The sequence below is a fragment of the Vanellus vanellus genome, assembly GCF_965231255.1.
Source record: "Vanellus vanellus genome assembly, chromosome: 8".
In the NCBI taxonomy this organism is placed as follows: domain Eukaryota; kingdom Metazoa; phylum Chordata; class Aves; order Charadriiformes; family Charadriidae; genus Vanellus; species Vanellus vanellus.
In genome coordinates this window covers 12,276,715-12,295,669 of record NC_138913.1, presented here as the reverse complement: position 1 = coordinate 12,295,669, position 18,955 = coordinate 12,276,715, and the positions used below count along the sequence as shown (strand labels likewise).

The 18,955-nt window shown below is 37.8% G+C and overlaps 1 protein-coding gene across 1 annotated transcript in view; it reads left to right on the top strand.

Moving 5' to 3' along the window:
* ARMC9 (armadillo repeat containing 9) overlaps positions 1-18,955 on the top strand; it is a gene marked incomplete at its 5' end in the record, with an annotated part of 68,063 nt that overhangs the window by 30,690 nt on the left and 18,418 nt on the right. Inside the window, 11 exon segments of the mRNA XM_082487443.1 lie at positions 272-383; positions 1,335-1,427; positions 2,702-2,792; positions 3,684-3,807; positions 5,709-5,848; positions 6,667-6,743; positions 8,656-8,730; positions 9,817-9,907; positions 11,235-11,293; positions 17,803-17,907; positions 18,668-18,783. Of these exon segments, the coding sequence (XP_082343569.1) occupies positions 272-383; positions 1,335-1,427; positions 2,702-2,792; positions 3,684-3,807; positions 5,709-5,848; positions 6,667-6,743; positions 8,656-8,730; positions 9,817-9,907; positions 11,235-11,293; positions 17,803-17,907; positions 18,668-18,783 (1,083 nt within the window).

Genomic DNA, 18,955 nt, shown 5'->3' with positions numbered 1-18,955 from the left:
TAAAAAGCTCAGATCATCAGTTAGCTAGTTGTCAGTGTTTAGTGCTCGCAGCTTATAAGCTGCATGCATGGTGAAAAAATAAGTTCAAGTTTAAAAAGTTTGTTGTTCTAACATGATAATGGTAATAAAAGTAACAAAGGTGTAAAAATGTGGAAGCTCTTTTCCTGAAGCAGACTTCCTGTTTTGGCTCTTCTCACCTCAGTAACATCAGCTGCACTGAATAAGGAGAGAAAGTTTTGATAAATAAATGTCTTTCCCGTTTGCATTGTAGGAAGGTGCAGGATGTGCCATTGTTGCCCTCTTTGGATTATGAGAAACTGAAGAAAGATTTGATTACAGGGAATGATCGTCTCAAGGCATTCTTGCTGCAGGCTCTGCGCTGGGTAAGGGAGTTGACCTCTGCAGAAATAAAGAAATATGTCCCTTCTGGAGGGGTCCAGAACTAAAATCTGTCTTGTGAGCAAAATGGTTGTTATCGTTGTTCTGGTGATCAGTTCTGCATTGTAGGCAACTTCTCTTTATCAGTGAAGCTTGCTGAGGCTCTTGAGATGATGAAGAAAGACCAGGCAGTAGGAGTGTGTTGTAGCAGTACTCTCCTTGTCAGAGGAAAGCCAGATAGGAATTTCTGGGGTCTTCAGTGGCAATAATTTCTGATGTGTTTTCAAGGAAATTGTTGTTTTAGGCTGTTCTTCTTTCCATGTATTGGCCTGGTTTAGATTTATGTAAATATTGCTGTATCAAAGAAATACCTGACTCTAATCACCAGTTTTCCGTTATAATCAAGGTATTCTACAAGAGCCTACATTTTGGTTGACTCGGATCATGTAATGATATTTCAGAAAAATTAAAGGTGACAACAGGAAGTTACATTTTCCTGCTGAAAAGGAAGCTGATGGGTTCAAAATGACAGAAATGAAAGATGATAATAGTGGAATTCTGATCAAGCTTCAATGTCCATTTTCACATAAAAAAACATCCGTTGGGTCTGACCAGTGGTTCTTCTAGCCTGGTACTCTGTCTCAGATGTTTTAGAAGAGCACCACAGCTGTAGCTATTAGAGGGGCTTTTTAACTTTATGGGAAGTAATGCTGTATCCTTCCTGTATGGACAGTGATGACAGCTCCCAAGTAACAGTTTTGTGGTGGATAACTGAGCTGAGGTCAGATCAGTTCATTTCATCTCTTTCCCTTAGTACATTAATGTTGCATTCCTTCTCCCCGTGAGAGAGATTTCTGAACTATCGGGTATCAGCACCTTTACAATCTTCACTGGTCATTGATTCACATTACCATTTACTTATTTGACTGGTTTATTTTTGTTGTTGTTTATTTTAGCGCCTGACAACATCATATCCTGGAGAACAGAGAGACACTGTCCTGCAAGCCTACATCAGTAATGACCTCCTAGACTGCCACAGCAACTGTCAGGTCAGCTGGAAAGGGTTTTCCTCTGACTTGTACGTGATGTTGCTTATTTGTTTCTATAAAGTGCTGATCGGAGAAATTTATCACTCTCTGGAAGGGAAAAAAAAGTAGTAGTGCCAAAACCATGTGATTCATTTAACTTCTGCATCCCAGTCTTTAAATGTGATGGGCAAAGCTTTGTGTTACGTTCTCAGTGTAGCTACAGTTCTTGTAGGCAAGTGGAAGTTTGTTACCTCTCCTGGTGCTTTATGTCCATGAGTTAAGCAAAAGCCTACTGAACCCCTTACTTTGGGGTTAGCTCTTGCTTATCAGATGCTGTGCCTCTTATTGAGTGATTATGTATTGTTAGATAATACTTTCAATCCATTTAGCTGATTTAGGATAAGAACTAAATTAGGACTTCAGTTTCAATACCTCTACAGAATATCTGATTAGGCACTTGTAATAACATGTTCATCAGTATTTCTTTGAATTTGGAATGGATTGTTGCCTTTCTTTTGAAAGGGAAATTGCTGGTATGTTGATTTTTGAAAGGTCGCTTCAGTGACTGATAATCCAACACTATTGCGAACAAAAGTGCAACTTTTTTCATTTGTAATAGTGAATTTTGTGCATAGTTGAGTTCCCCAGTTGTTTGTAGCAGTCGGCCTACTTGTTACATTGTGGCTCCCATTGTCACTGCAACGATAACTTCACTAGAAAAGCTAGAGGGTTATTAAGTCAATGATCTGTTTTTCTCCCAGTAAATTCCTGTAAGAGGAAAGTTATGTATGAGTAATGCCTGAAGTAAAACAGATTAAAAATAGTTTGCAATGTGATGTTCTTGGTAAGTTACTGAGCTGCTTTCCCACACTCTTAGTTGTCAAACAATAGCATTCCTATTCAGGTAACATTACTGCATTTAAGTTCATCAACAAAACTAACAGACTTTTTTTTTGTCACTGACTAAATATTAATTTTAGATATCAGCTTTAACTGATAACTGTGTTGGTTCATTATAATTCTCGCCCTGCACCGTGGAGCTTAATGAATTTTTAACAGACTGAGCTGAGGAGCTCTGTTTGCTTATTTGTTCATTTTCCATCTCTCCCTCAGCCTCCTGCCAATAAAAAAAGAAACTGGGAAATTTTAAATCATATTTACATTACTTAAGATAACGATATGTATTCAAAGTTTTTTTGCTGTGAAAATTTAATGAAGCTTTTAAAACATTATAGAAGACTAACCGATTTTTCCTGCTTTGGTGAGTTTTTATTAATATTTGCTTTCTTTTTCAGAGAAATGTCCTCAAATTATTACATTCTAAGAGTGAGGTAGTCAGACAGTATATGGCAAGGCTTATCAATGCTTTTGCTTCACTGGCAGAAGGTAAGAGATTTGCTGAAAAAAAAGACAGTATTTTCATATAATGTTGGCTTATAGGTACTTCACAAGTGCACGTCGCTGCATGTGGAAATTTAGAGCCTTATTTACACCCTTTTTCTAGGGATTCACACTCTTTTGTTACATGCAGTCAAAACAATTTTTCAGTATCTTGAAAGTTTTCATTTTGACACTGTATAATCAGCATTTCTGACTTCTTTTGATGATTTGTGGTCTATGTGGGAACTTATCCAGGTGCTGCCTTTAATATAGTCTTCAGTCTCATCATGAGGGTTAAAAAAAAAAAAAAAAGGAAGAAAAATCTCTGTTAATTAAAGATTCTGTAGGCAGGCCTGCTACCAGGCTGTGCAACAGTAGTTAGTGCAGCTGCTCTTGCATCTTCCTGGTCCTCACCTGAGTATACTGATGTGCATCACTGCTGTTGGGTTGCATATATATGCAGCTTTGAATCTCTGCCTGTCCCAAATTAGCCCTTGGTTTGGTGCTACTTCAGGAGCTAACTGGTTTTAGGAACTGAAATCCCTTTTAAAGTCAATAACAGTAGGGCACCTGATTTTACTGAGCTCTTTGGACATCTTTATTCTTTCCTAGAGTGTACAAAACAGTGATAGATCAGAAAGCATGTACTGAAAGACAAATAGTGGGTTCTGTGTGGTATTAACTTGGCAAGTGGGGGCCTCAAATGCCCCAGGTGGCTGGGTTGAATGCGACTGGTCTGCTAGACAAGTCATTTGTGCAGGTTTGTTTGGGTCTTGGCACAAGATTGTGGCTTGTCAAGAAGCTGAGGTCAATCCTGCTTACTTTTCCAAGGAGAGGGAGCTTTTCTATCATAAGCTGATATCTCAGCATCTGTTCTTTCATCACTTTTTGCACCAGGTCGTGTCTACCTTTCTCAAAACCCAACGTTGCTGCGAATGCTGGAGGAGAGACTGAAAGCTGAAGACAAGGATTCCCTTACATGGGAGAATGTTCTGGGGGCTCTGCAGAAATTCAGCCTCAGGTGATGAAAGCACAGCACACAGTGGTGACAGCAGGAGAGGAAATGCAGGCTAGTTAGGCTCCGTTCAGGGAGGAAAGAAGAGCACTTGATTTTCCCATAACAATCATCAGAACTTCTGATGACTGATGAAAGCAGTGTCATTTATTATGGAGGAGAACTCAGTTTTGCTGACTGAATTAACCTGACTTCCTACCAGCTGTTGAGACTCAAGTAAATGTACATCTGCCTTGTGTGCTTTATACGTATTCCTTAATTGAACAAAGTGAAAAACTTAATGTAGAAAGTTCTGAAGATCCTACATAGAAAAAAGGAGTTGCATTACGTTCCAGAGCATGAGGTTTTCATTATCCTTTCTGCAAACATTTTTCAGGGATTTCATCCTCATCCTGTTGATCCTCTTTCCTGGAGCTGTCTATGCATAGGCTGTCTTATTTCTTACTTTTGCATGTCTGACATTGAGTCTGACTCAAATGCCCACCACAAAAGAAGTATGCAGAAGCAGTAAAGGGTATGAAGTCGCTCTCATTTATCAGATAAATATGATCTAGGAACTCTGTTTTCATAGTACTCAGGAGGAATATTCAGCCTGAATAGTTAACTAAATGTAAGAAAGGTAGATGGATGCGTTCAGCTCTTTTTATTTTCATTCATGTTTCTTCTAAATTAAGTGTTGGTTGGGTTTGGTTTTTTTTGGGGGGGGAGCTTGTTGAAGAATGAGGTCTGCTTTTGGATTTGCCTCATTTAGAACTTTTCCGGATGAAGCACACATAAATGTGTTTTGGGTAAAATTCTGCACTGCTTCCTGACATGATACCTTATACATATTTGAGATGAAAGAGTATAAATCTTCATACTCTACTGCTTGAAATTCTAAACCAGTCTTAGAGAATATGATTTTTCTATTAAAGCACTTGTTAATAGTACATGTCCGTTTGAATTTTAAGCTACGGAAAATTTGAAAGTTTTTTACTTTGTAAAAAATAACAGTTAATCTTATAGAAGGTTAATTCTTGACATGCAGGACTGGGGTTTTTTTTGGTTTTTATTTGAATATGTGCTCCCTTGTTTTGCTCAGTCTGTGCCATAGACCCTACTGCAAAATCCAGGACTGAGAAAGTGTATGAGCTTTCAGGAGTAATCCAAATCCCAAGTACTAAGACCAGGAAAATACCTGCTTTGATCTTTGTAATTTAGACTTACCACCCATTAGAAATAATGTGATTAAAAATTATGTTCTTCCGTAAGACCTTTCTACCAGTATATACTACTTTTCTGTATCGTAAAGCAAGGAATCTCTGTTGCAGAAGATCACGGTTGACTACCTGGCACTTTATTCTGTATATGCTTTGAAAGCAACTACAGGTTGAGTTAATAGATGATTTAAGAATCTCTAGAGAAAAGAGCAAATAGATTTAAGCAAAAAAATCTCATTTGTCAAATCAACAGTACAAAGTGCTATGGTTACCTATGGCAGAAGAGGTAATTAATTTATTTTATGAGCCTGTTGTGTGTAGCTGCGTATTCTTTACCATTTTAAGACAATTGAAAATGCAATTTTAGGTAGAGTTAGAAGCCTTAGAAAGCAATGAAGAAAGTTACCTCAGCATTTTGGAGGTTTAAAAAAAACCAAAACACAAAAAAAAAAAACAGCCCACCCAACAACATTTTAGTCCTCTAACCCTATGGGAATCTGCATCTTCAATTTCTTCAGGCTTTGTTAATTCCTTAATTTAATTCATTCTGCCAAAATGGGTAGTTTGGGTTTTTTTTTTTTGTTGGCAGGCTAGTGTATAGCAGGTAGGTGACATAGGGTTTTAATGTGCTTATATTAGCTATTTATATTGTGAAAGCTATTTATGTTGTGTCCTTATTTTTGTGGGCTTTTTGTTTTTTAATCCTAGGCGTGCACTGCAGTCGAAAATGATCAAAGATGGGCTCATTTTCTGGCTGGTTGATGTTCTAACAGATACGGATTGCCTGTCTGATTACACGCTGGAGTATTCTGTTGCTTTGCTCATGAACCTCTGTCTGCGGAGTGCAGGTGTCTTACATTTTGAATTACAACCTTATTCCAAGAAATGGATAGGGAAGATCGTGAATCCTTTTTTTCTGATATACCTGGATTCTTTCAAGTGACTATAATTAGTAGCAGGGACTCACATGATCAGAGATATTTGAGTGGTATAACTAATGCTTTTGAGCAGATCTCTTTCCCAAGAATACCAAACTGTGGAAGTTAGCTTCACCAAAATCTAAAGAATTAAGCAGTTAATAAATTGAGCCCTCTAAGATTTGATTCTTTTTTCATATCTGCATGAGAGGACTGCTATTCTTACATTCCAGGCCCACTTTTCAAAGGACACTTTATACTCATGTAAGAGATTTGTTTGTATAAAAGAAAGTCAGAACTGAGTTGATGAGTAATGGTAAGGAGCTTAACCTTCACCTTGTGGAGAGTAATACTTGCGTGCTTCACTTCTACAATGCAGAGATTCCCCCCAGGAAAATAGAGTCCTGTCTATGTTAAAGAGACTTAAAGGAAGCTTAAAATAAGTTTCCTTTTAAAAAGGAAAGTAAAGTAAGGGTGAAAAATCGACTGCTTGCCATAAGCAAAATAATGCCTTTGTTAAACTTTTTAAAATCCCTTTGTGTTGCATCCTGTCCAAGATTACAACTGTATAAACACAGAGTAACTCCATTGATTTCAGCTCAGTTATGCAGAGCAGCATTTGGCATGAACAAGGCCTAGTATTGATCCATGTAAATTATATTTAGTACTGATTTTAAGAAGCAAGTAAGAAGCTTGCTCTGATCTGTTATATTTTTTTTTAAGCATATTTGTATTTTCTTCCTTTGCAGGGAAGAAAATGTGTGCAAGGATTGCAAACCACGTGCTCAAGGTTCTCTCTGATCTTCTTGGCCATGAGAATCATGAGGTATTTGTACAGCAAACTTTGGGCTAAAGAAAAGGTAGAAAGAAAAATTAAAGATAAAAAAGCAAGAAAGGAAGAAATGGAAAACAGTAAATTGGTTTTGTTTCCCTTGTTAGATCCTCATGTAATTAAGTTATGTGAAATTTTCCTAAAATTCAGAATTATGTAAGTTTTATTTCATTGGGTACTGGTCTTTCTAGACATAATTATATCTTCCTTTAACAAATGTTGGCAGCTAAGAATGGAAGTCTTTTAGATGCATAGTTATCATGCCTTCTTGATTGCAGTTTCAGATGCTGTTTAAATGTCATCTCACACCAAATCATCTCAAGCTTAACTAGTTCATGAGACGAACAATGTGTGGTGCAAGCCCATTATGCAAAACATCAGGTGCAAAGAAACAAATTTACTAGTATTTTTAAGGAATATTTTAGGAAAGCAGTACATCTGTGACATTCAAGCCCTAATATCTTTTTATCTACCACTTCATTTAACCTGCTACTTAATCCTTTTGTGGTTAGTTTCTTTTCTGTCTTCAGACATTTGCATCTTGGATGCTAAATTAAACTACCTCAGAGGAAAATGCTAAACCTGATTACTTATTTCTACCTAATGCTTTTCAGCATATTGCTCTTATATCTGCTGTCCACTATATAAAGCGTTGCTTCAGCTGTCTCTGCAGAGGGGCACTTCTTTATCAGTGGAGTAAAATTAAAGGCAGGAGAAAATGTGGGCAAATATTGTGTGGAGTTGAAATCATAGGGAGGCAGAATTTTTACCAGGGGATTCTAGAATTATTCTCTTATGTTCATATACAATGATTGTGTCATCAGTTTTTTGTTTACAACTTAAACTGAAAACAGAGAATAAATTTCAACTGTTTAGTCCACGTTTTATGAATTCATTAGAAGATGTAGGTCAGTTCCTTACTAGCACTGTTTTGATTAAGATGAAACTTGGCATACCTTTATTGGATTCTTTCACTGGCTTTTGCTTTTGCGACTGCAGTATTTAGAAATGCTGTCATACTGTTGAATTCTGTGCCTTAGAATGACCTTGAAATTTCTTTCAGAGGGTGTACTCTTACAACCTAGTTTGCACCAGCACAGCTGACAGAAGTTTTGTTATCAAAGTCAAAGGTAGAAGGCAATGCTCTTGGGTGCCAGGAGAGTTTTCTGAGATGCTGTGGAATTCTTGTGTAAATCCCAGTCCCTTACCTTTGCTTGCTTCCCCTGTTCCCAGCCTAGCCCATTGTTCATTTTTCCAAGGGTATAGACAGAGGTTGACTGGGAATCTTAGTGCTCCAAAAGGAGCTAGCCAATACCAAAGGTCACATAAGTGCTGATAAAACTAGTTTGACAGATCTGGTGGCTTTCACTAACCATAATACAGAGCTTTCACACTAACTGTTTTTTTGCCTCTACTGAGGGACTGCAAGGGGCAGCAGAATGAAAGGATGTTTTAAGCTGCTGCAGCTTTTATCATCCTGCCTAAGGCTACGGTGCTTGAAATGTGTCCTGAGTTCACGCTGACACAGTCTTGCTCCTGTTCTTTGTCCTATTTTTTGTACTGCCACTAGTGTTTGTCAGAAACTAACCTTCTTTTTCTGCTTTTCTTCCCCCCTCCCCCCCCCTTTTTTTTTTATTGGGCTAGGTCAATTTGCAAGAATGTATTTTCAGAAGGGGTGGGGAGGAAATCGGCATGCAGCAGTACTGATTTAGATCAACCATATCCCGGTATATTTGCATTCTAAAAGTTCATGGCTTCCTAAGTGGGAATTTTTGCTAGTGCAGGCTAGCCTGATTAAACTCTCTGAACATAGTTGTTCTGCACCTTCACTCTTAAATTTTGCTTATAGTCAACTAGGGGGAAAGTAAGAGCTTTTCTTGGTGGTATGACTATTTCTTCCTCTTAGATACAACCATACGTGAATGGAGCACTGTATAGCATTCTTGCCATCCCTTCTGTCCGAGAAGAAGCCAGAGCAATGGTAAGAAGTGCTGCTTTGCATAGGACAGAGATCAACGCATATGCCAAAGGTGGCATGCACACAGGTACCTGTTAAGCAGTGTGCAGCAAGGTTGTGAGGTAGGAGCCATGGCATTATGAGAAGGGAATCCACAAGAGGCCCTCCACCTTTGATATTCAGGCAGATACAAATATGTGTCTCAAACACTTTTGCCATATTTGCTGGACTTTTCCCAGAAGTATAGCCCCAGCAGTGTAAAGCATTCTGACTAAACTATAAATTGAAGGTGTTATTTTAGAATACTGTTGTCCATCTAGGATTTCGTAGACTGGATGTGGCCCAGGAGATGTTTTCGTCTGACCCGCTACTTATTCTCCTTATTTAACTCATTCTGCAATGGTAAATGTCCGCTAAGAGGATGAGTTCCTCTTTCTGCTTTTGTTTCTGCCTGGTATAGACATGGTTAGCTGGGGAAGGCAGCAGGAGGAAGGTTTTAGCAGAACTACAAATTGATCTCTTGTGAAAGTTAGTCTAATAGTAATGAATGTGGTTTATGTGAGGAAGCCGTTCCTGGGATAGCATAGTATCTTTGTATCTTAAGAACTAACCTAGAGAGTTATGCAGACATAATTGTTGTCAGGTGTTTCACCTCACAGAGCACAGAGGATTAGAAGTCATCTTAAGTGATTGAAGACACAACATCAAGCCTATAAAGGACCACAAAGCGTGAAACTGGGTTTAAGAGAAGGTCAAAGTTGGTCCTGCTTTTTGCTTTCCTTCTCTGAACCTTGTACTGTTGTCTCTGAATGAAAATTTTCCCTTTTCTGTTTACTACTGTGTACTGAGTTCAGAAGCAGCAGATCTATTGGAAAAATTTGCTGTTTGTCATAGATACTGCTGTATTTAAACCTAGAAGCAATCTAGACAGCACATTTCTTTTGTCTTTTGGAAGCGTATGGACAAAATGGAGTGCTTAGAGCTGGACATGGTGGTTTGTTTCACACTGCCTCTGCTTTTCCTGACAAAACAATGACATTTTAGCTAACAAAACTCTGTCACTGTGGTCACATGAAATACTAATCTAGCAATGTTTTCCACTACATCTAGGGAATGGAAGAAATCCTGCGCTGCTTTATCAAGGAAGGAAATGCAGAGATGATCCGACAGATTGAATTTATTATCAAGCAGCTCAATTCAGGTCAGAAGAACACATGCAGCTATCTGAGCTGTAAATCTTTCACAACAGCTGTATGAAAGCTCATGTTTTTACTTGGCGTTAAACTCTCAAAGAATAACTATAGTGTGATGGTCTGAGAGAGGGTGAATAGTGAATGTCAGGATTTGAATGTCAGATGTATTTTAAAATTCCCTTTTGTGTTATGATTATAAAGAAGAAAAAAAAAAAAGGCTGCGTAGATCTCAATCCCAAAGTTTTGGGACTGTAAATAGAATGACCTTGACTTTTCTTTCATGCCGGTGGCCTCACAGTAATGAGAGACTTCTGTCAATTGAAAAATAAACAGGTGATGCAATTTGTAAAGCAGGATTTAGGGACTGTCTCTGCCTATCTCTTGTTCTATTGAGGAGTGTAGCTTTGTTATCTGAAATGGCTTATCCTGAATATGAGGCAGAGACCATCCTTTTTTTGGAGAGTATGTTGATGGGTCCCAGGAGTTGCAGATGCTGTGTTAATACAGACAAGTGTGAGGAGGTGGACTATTATTGTATTTTCTGTTCCTGTGGCTGAAAGGAAGGCTGAAGAAAGAAAGCAAATACTGAAAAGGAGGTGAACTCTAGTTTAATCTTCCTGTACAGCAAAACTAGAACAAGTTTGCTTGCTTTGGCTTTTTGAAAGAGCAGAAGACAACGTATCTTATGGTTCTAGCTTGTAAAAGAACAAATAAAGTTTTTAAGCCCTGTATTGCCACTGTGCAATACTTGTTCATCAAGGTTATAGAATCGCTTCTCTTCTACCTATGAGTCATATCTTTTAAAAGGTTTTGTCCAATTGGTGAGTAAAAGTTGAGTGTACAGATTTCCAGTATAAGCCTGGCTGCTTTTTTCTAAGGAAATGAGTTTGTCCAAAAGTTACGATAAATATTCTACATGACTACTATCTTTTTACATGTAAAAGCAGTATAATATTGAAGTGTTGATAGGGAGAAGTAGAGTCTCTTATTAAAAAGAGTCTTTTATTAAAAATTAGTTGAAAAATATACAAACTTGCAAGTACACACTTTCATTCAAATCTTGTCAGTAAATACACTGAGACATCACAGTGAGATTTATCAGAAAAGAACTATTCTAGATTGTTTCTGTTTCTGCCATTTTCCCAAATATGAATTAATATCGGTGATTTCTAGAATGCTTTATAGGAGCAAATAATTGCAATAGTTGTTCTGAAAAGAATAGGATGTCATATGAGAAGCAAGCTAAATCTTATTATTGTAAAAGAGGGGCAATAACTGGAGGCTGTGTTAGGTTGCACATGTACTCTTACACCATTTTGTTTTGCTTCTTTCTAGAAGAGCCATTAAATGACAGTCTTGTGTCTGACGATGAAGAGGAAGAGGAGGATGGGGAAGTAAGTTTACAGGCCTTCTGGCACCTTTTAGAAAAATCCTTAATATTCTATACAGAAAATATTTGTGTCAATAAGGCAGACTTCAGGCTTTTGGTTTGGGTTGGGTTTTTTAACTTTTATTTAATTACCAAGGTCTATTAACAAGAAAATTGGATCTTTTTCCATTACCTTATCTTCATTTGAAGTCCTGCTCTCTTATTTTGACAAGTCACCACCTCTGTGATAGCTTGAAGTAAGTAAAGAGATGAGGAGTTACTGTGGCAGTAGAAATCTTGCTTTCAAGCATACCTGTTTCGGCAGTTAAAAGTAAAGGAACTAGATGAACCAGTATATTGCTAGAATAATTTATAAACAGGTGGTTACTTTTTCTTAAGGTATCATGATCTGTTCAGGGTATGACTTCTTTTTCTGTTTAGAAACTTTGAATATTTTTAATAAATTGTCTGGATGCAATGAAGGAAAACAGAAATTACAAATTAAGAAATAAGTCCCATTGGAAAAAAAGGAAACTAAGCATGAGAAACTACGTCATAGTAAATATAAATTGGTTAGCTGTGTATTTCTAGCTCTACTAATAAATACATTTTATACCAATACTTCAGCATTTTTTAAGAAGCTGTCTGCATAGAATAATGAGATTCCAGGTGTAGACAACACAGCATATTTGATCATCTAAATTAACAAGCAAAGCTAGGTGTAAATGATGTGAGGGAAATGTTAAACCCAGTCTTCACTGGGTGACTGAGTGCATTTTCAAGCGTATGTTGAGCTTTTCATAATTTGAAAGGAGTGAAAAATGTCTGTCCTGGCTGTAACAGGTGTGGTGTGCTCTCAGCTGCCGTGTTGCAGCACCTTGCAGGATCCAGCCTTTACCTGGCAGCATCCAGGGAAGTTTTCCACTGATTGCTTTATTTAGCTAGTTTCTGTGTTGTGGCACAATAGGTGGTGAACACGTGAACTGCTTACCCTTGTGACTTTGCCTAAACTTAGAGCTATGTGGAAATTCCAAGTTTAGAGCTACAAGGAAGTTTTATTTAACAATCAGCTCTACACCTTTTGTTTTAAGGGGGTACAGTAAACTGTTTTTTTCTAATAGGGTTAGGTTATTGTAATTGCTTCACCTCCTGCAGTCCTGAAGTGAGTTTTCAATAATTTTCCACTCCTCCCACCCAAAATCAATGATTGATGTGCAAGATGGGCTCTCTGGGGATGAATCATTATAACTTCCCTTTCCTTAATATCCCGCTTAACACCCTTTAACTGATGTTCCAAGGCTTTGAGCATCTTAGGTGTACTGTGAGAATCCAAGCTGGTGATATTTTTGCTTGAACTCTAGTATACTTTTTTGAAGGATGCTATGTTCTGTTGGGAAAGCCCAGGGGTAAGGAACTCCTTCATGAAGGATGTGGCACTGAATTGCATGATAGCGTTGAACACTTTCATTACTTTACCTGCTCTTGGGAATAAAAGGAACGTGAATTGTCCTATTTAGTCATACCTTCTAGATGAGTGGCTGCTGCTTACAACCCTAGCCAAGGTTCTAGGTCCAATAGTTTTGAAATGCATTTTTATCACTCAACCATCGTGTGATTAAAATGGACATCTGTCACTTTTTATTATTTGACTCAAAAATAGCAGTAGGCTTTTTGAAACAGAGAAGTGTCCGATTCCAGTTTTTCATTAGCTTTGCCATTATATTAGAAAGAAAAAGTCTTATTATACCAATTTTAAAACTGTGTCTAGTGGCATGTTCTGATTTCTTATTGCTGCTGGGAACTATATTTTTGTTCTGCTGCAAGGAGGGCCAGTTTCTTAGTCCCTCAGTTTAGAAAATATGGTATATGAACAGCACGGCAGCAAAATCCTGTGCAAAATGCAGAATGTTGTTACTTTGTTAAATAAGCAAAGATTTGTTGACTCACTGCCTCAGTGCTTGGAGCCCTTTTGTATTTTGGAAATGCAGTGAGTTATTGTTCTTTGGGGTTCTGTGATAACATCTGGTGTTGTGATCTGGCAACACAAAGTTTTGGAAAACTTTATCAGAAGTCTTGCCTTTATGTAACTTTTAAAAACTACTACAGACTGAATGTATATTAGAATATGTCCATATATTGACAATTTAATTACATGCATTCAAACTGCTTGCTGATATTATAATTTGTTGCTGACCTACTTAATATCAATATTTATACCTTCACAACTTAAGAAACAACAAAAAGACTCTTCTATACAGACTTAGTTTGCAGGTTTTGCCCCAGTTTTTATTTTTTCCAAGAGCATGAGAAGGTTCCCATGCTGTTACTATTACCTTTCATGTTTTTTTGCTTTTATCTGTGTTTAATTTAAGTTGTTGAATTCTGTATTGGCTTTGAGCAGATCCTGTGGTAATGACTACTTTCTCCTAAACACTGCCACCAAGATGTGGTTTAATCAGTTGGAGGATAATTCTGGGATTTCTAAGGGCATCATACACTCAGAAATTTAAAATTCTGTAATGTGTGATGTTGGAGCATATAAACTGAATTTTAAAATGTCTATGTTACTCCTGTACTGTTATTCAGAAATAAATTGGCTTTTGGGCCACGTGATCAGTGTCCTGGGAGCTTGATACAGTTTTGTATATATTTCAGTATTTCCTTTTTATTTTATTATTAATATCCCATTAAAGTATTTTAGCTCCTTCTAAACTCATAAGGCTCTTTTTCTCTCCTCTGCCTCTCTCTTAGAAGAGGGGTAGGGGGGAGCATCTGTTGGTCCCATCTGGGGTGCCCCACATCCCCAGTAGCTGTTTCAGCCTAAACCATGACAGTCTGCTCAGCTTTATATTAACTACTGTAGAGTTCAGGATGCACCGGCTTCTGGAGTACATACCCACCTTCATTATGGTAACTATCTGGGGTGTGTTGACACCCACAATCACAGTGCATGTTTTCTGGTGCTTAATATTCTCTTGACTGTTCTGTTAAATACTAACTTAATTTATCTTTAGTATTTGATCTTTACCTTTGCTTTTTATTTGACTTGGACCATCTATAAAAGCTGATTTTTAAAGTGAATATATGATATTGTAGCTCTAATTCAAAAGTTTAGTTACAAACTTGAGCTACATTAGATAACTGTACAGTCACGATTTATCAGACATCCTCTGATCTCCTACCACTCAGCACCTGGCAATAAAGGCGGTAAACTGCAGCGTGAAAGTACACTTCAGCTAGAGAATACATCAAAAGAAAGAGAGCTTAATCACAGACCTAATTGCAGGACATCAAGCCACTACATTTAAAGACTTTGCTGCCAACATCTGCTGCTGCTTGTGAGCAATGGTAAACAGGGCACCAATTGTGTTAGTGGTGGAACGATGGCACATTTGTCAAAGCTCTTCTGTATAAGGAGGCAGAGGAGGGACATGTTCAGGTTCAGTTACCTGGTATGTTGAATAACATCAGGGAGCAAGGCAGGAAGGGGTACTTCCCAGAAACCAAAAGCTAGAGGTCTCTGTGTGACAAAAAGTGTCAAACAGAATAATGGAAGAGGTGGAACCTGGGGAAACCAAGGCGATCTGTGAGGAGGAGTTAAATACATCATGCATGCAGAGAGCTGGATGAAAGAGCAGGATGATGTTCTGACTCCGATGTGTAACACTACCCAGGCAGAGTATAGGCAGTCTTCTGTAAAGCATCCTTTAAGAAAACTGTTAGCTTTTGATGCTGCATTAACATACCATATAAAAAAAAAATCCCAGCAGACTACAAAGCTCATCTTTGAAACTTTTTTTTTTTTCCAAAGCACAGTATATTGTGGACTTTGGAATACGGGTTTTTCTTTTGTTTGTTTGTTTTGCTTGATACAGATGATTGTTGCCTAGCCTACAAGGGTTTATCTGTGTTTTTCCATTATCTTGGGTTTTTTTTCAGCTTCACAGATAATTAGGAGCTGACTGTAACTTACCTTGCCTTGGAGAGAAAAGCAGATTGATCACCTATCTGAGGTCCTATACAGCCTTATCTTTTATGGCTGAGAGTCTAGAGAATGCATCTTTAGGAGGATGAAGAGGATTAACAATCTGGTATCTTCAAAACACTTACAGAAGAACTAGGGGTTTTTATTAAATCCATGCATAAAGAAATAAATTATGGACAAATTTTACTCTGAACCTTAGAACACTGTGTGAATTATTGGCAGAGTTTCTGTAACTGCTTCAGTTGTTCACACACAGGTATCTAATGTCTCTTAAGATTAACTACAGCATCGGAAGCACCTGCGCAAGGCTGTCAGATCATTTTGGACCTGTGGGAGGCTTGTGCCCTTTCAGAGCAGTAGAAGACTAGGCAGGATATTTCAAAGCAGAACTGGATGCTGCTGTGGGCTACAGAATTGAGGCCTTTTTGTCTGTGTTTTTTATCTCTGCTTGATGCCTGTGAATGCGGAGGTGATGAGCAATAAGAAAAATTAAATCAAAACAAAAATTATGGTTTTAAGCCATTTGATACAGAGCTCATGAAACTTGAAAAAAGGCAAGCCTGTAGAGCTCTGGGGAAGCCAACATCTACTTGGTCTGAGTGATGGTAGTCTTGTTACTTGCACCAGACAAAGACTGAAATCAGTTGGCCGTTTCCATTGTAGGAAATACCTTCTCTGTACACACTTCCAATGGTTTTTTCCTCATGCTGTTTTTGTAGAACACTGTCCGAGGATCCATATTGTTGGCTATTCTTTGTGGCAGAGGGAATTACTTTGGCTATTTAAAATTAATCGAGTCTAAATCTCACTAAAGCGAAACTGCTTTTCATTTCTTTGTGCTCCAGGGCTCATCAAAGTTTGGTGGCCATTGTTTTTAATGGAGTTTATGCCAGATTCTCTACATTACTATTATAATATACCTTATTAGAATGATTCATTTACTTTTTCTGAGAGTCATTTACATTTTCTGTCACAACCTGTTTCCAAAGCAAAGCACATTTTCTTTGTCTAGGGTGGGTCTTATTTAGGGTATCTTGTGCAGCACAGAAAAGAATTCTTTTCAGTAGCAAAAGACAAGCAAAAATACCATCTTGTTCTTGTGTTACTACTTTTGGTTTGCTGGAGGAGTCCTTCAAACTTTAAAATTTCCTGGCTTGTAGATCTGTAGAAGCTGCAGAACTTCCATGAAAGATGAATCAGCCATGGTTATACTATAAATAGGCACAGGAGAGTGAATTCTTGATACTTTTCACTTGAGAAATTGATTACATTTGGGTTCTATGGAATGAAGTCAACAGAGTATTGTTGCCTCTTGTATGATATTTGTACCCTAAAGTACCGATTCCAAGAATCTCGTACCAGCGCCATATTGTCAGCTTTAAAGCCTACTTGCAAACTTGAGTAGCTGCTGCTTCATGTTGCTCTAAAAACAGCTGCGGTTGGACACCTGTGGTCTCACCTTTCAGGAACCACTGTTTGAGGAGGGGTTTTGAATGCCCAGCAATAAGGATATTTTATTTTTTGTTTTGTCTTGAGTGATTAAAACTTATGCCTTCCTTTCTTGTAGATGAGTAATAAAATGTTTTGGGAATTGTTTCCTTCTTGGAGAATACACAGCAATAAATTACTTCAGTGTTTTTGTCAAGATAGAGGGATGTACTCTGAACTTGCTTAATATGCATATGGGAGTTTCGACCTCATGGAACGTTAGCATTATGTTCAGGAAGGACTATGAATTGTTTTAAGGCGCGCTTACTTTATTTTTCCTGCTAGTTGGTATAGTCTAATTTAAATTTATATGCAGATGATACTGAATCATAAAAAGATTCAGACAAGTTTTCTGTCAAGTTTCCTACCATCCTCTTTACTTGAACGATAACTTTCTTATGGGTTGGTTTGGGGTTTTTTTTGGTTTGGTTTCTAGAATTGACTTACCTTAAGTTTTGGTGTTTGTGATATTTTATTTTTTTTAAACAAGAGTAACCTTTTCTGAGAAGTGACTGAGAAGTGCCATCAGGTTTTTTGTTTTAGTTTTTACTGTATGACTAGATTGTCTTCAGCAGGCCTGTAAAAACTAAAACTCCAAACTTCATACCAGCTGCTTCTTAAGCATTGCATGCTGAAGAGCATTGCATCTCTTCACACTAGCTTGCAGTGTTCTACAAAGATACTAAAGACTGAGATTTTTCCTAAGCCGTTATTAGGTCAAGCAAGGAATAATTATTAGGGGTTGGAAATCTGAAGGAGAACGACTTTTGGAATGCAAACTGTACTTTTTGGCATAGTGTTTGTGGAAAAAGAGGTGGTTTTCTTTTTCTTCTCCCAGGATTCTTGAGTTTCTGGTTATATCAAAAGTTTAGGTGAGTTTGTCTTTAGATGTCTACTTCTTTGATAGAAAATGGTTGTACATTACTGCTTATATGTGCAGTACTAACAGTCATTTATCTGGAAAGTATGTATCATCCAAGTGACTACTGAAGTGAGAACTAAATTTGAAATGAAAACTTATTGGAACCTGGGCCCAAATAACATGCGTGTTGCTGTTGCAGGAGGATCATGACATCATGGAGGCTGATCTGGACAAAGATGAGGTTTTGCAACCTCAACTGGGAGAGCTCGCGGGAGAGAAGCTGCTAACAACTGAGTACTTGGGAGTGAGTACCACTCACTAGCATCTTGAAATAAATTAATTTGCTGGATTAAGTGTTAAATTTCAGCAGTTTTGTCACTTTCTAAAATCTTTTTTTCCTTCAAATTGTTGCTTGTAGAGCCAGGTTCTACCTGCATAGCAGTCCAAATCTTTCACAGTCTGTTTTATTAGCTGCCGTTCAGAAGGAGCGGAATAAGTTTGAGCTACCCTTTCACAGGAGGTGGTCAGGCTGTGGCTTAATAATAAGCTAAAGGCAGCCTTAGGGTTCTAGTGCTACATCAGTGACTCCGTGGGCACACAAAGCAAAGTGCTGAGCAAGTTAATACTGGAACACTCTGCTGGTCTGAAATCATGTTGGAAAAAAAAAAAAAAAAAAAGTGGAAAAGTTAACTGCTCCTGCAGGCATTATGCCAGATCAGGTATTGTATGTCTTACTTCAAGCAGCAAAAAGGCATTAAGTAAAAAAGTGTAAAGTTAGCATGAATGCCATTTAGTGTGCTGTGACTAATTTGAGATAAATGTGACTGTATGCCTTCTGGGTCCCAGAGTCCATAGGTCTACCAGTGCTGGTGATGGAAACGTGACCTGAAATAAGATGTTATAGATAAGATGTCAGTGATTCCAGGGAATTTTATCAAATGACACCAGAATGCAGTTTAGTTTTTGATGCAATGTTGCTACAGAGTTTTCTCTATGGCTCTAGTTACCTGTCTTTCTACTGCATTCTCTTTTTTTTTTCCATTTCTTTATTTCCTGCATATCAGATAATGACTCATACTCCAAAAACCAAGAAGAAGCTGTTTCCTGGTGTCCATCAGAGTATAGATGAGCCTCTCCAGAGACCTGTGACGCCAGGTTATCACAGAACTATGTACCTAATGTAAGTCCAAACAAATGAGACCAAGTTGGATTTTTTTTAAACTCCTTTAAAAAATAAAACAACAACAACAAAAAAAAAACCAACAATGCCTGATAAAGAAACCTTCCCTACCTAGAAGTGCATTGCCATTGTCATTCCTTAGAGATCGTTTTAAAAAAAGGAGAGGAATATT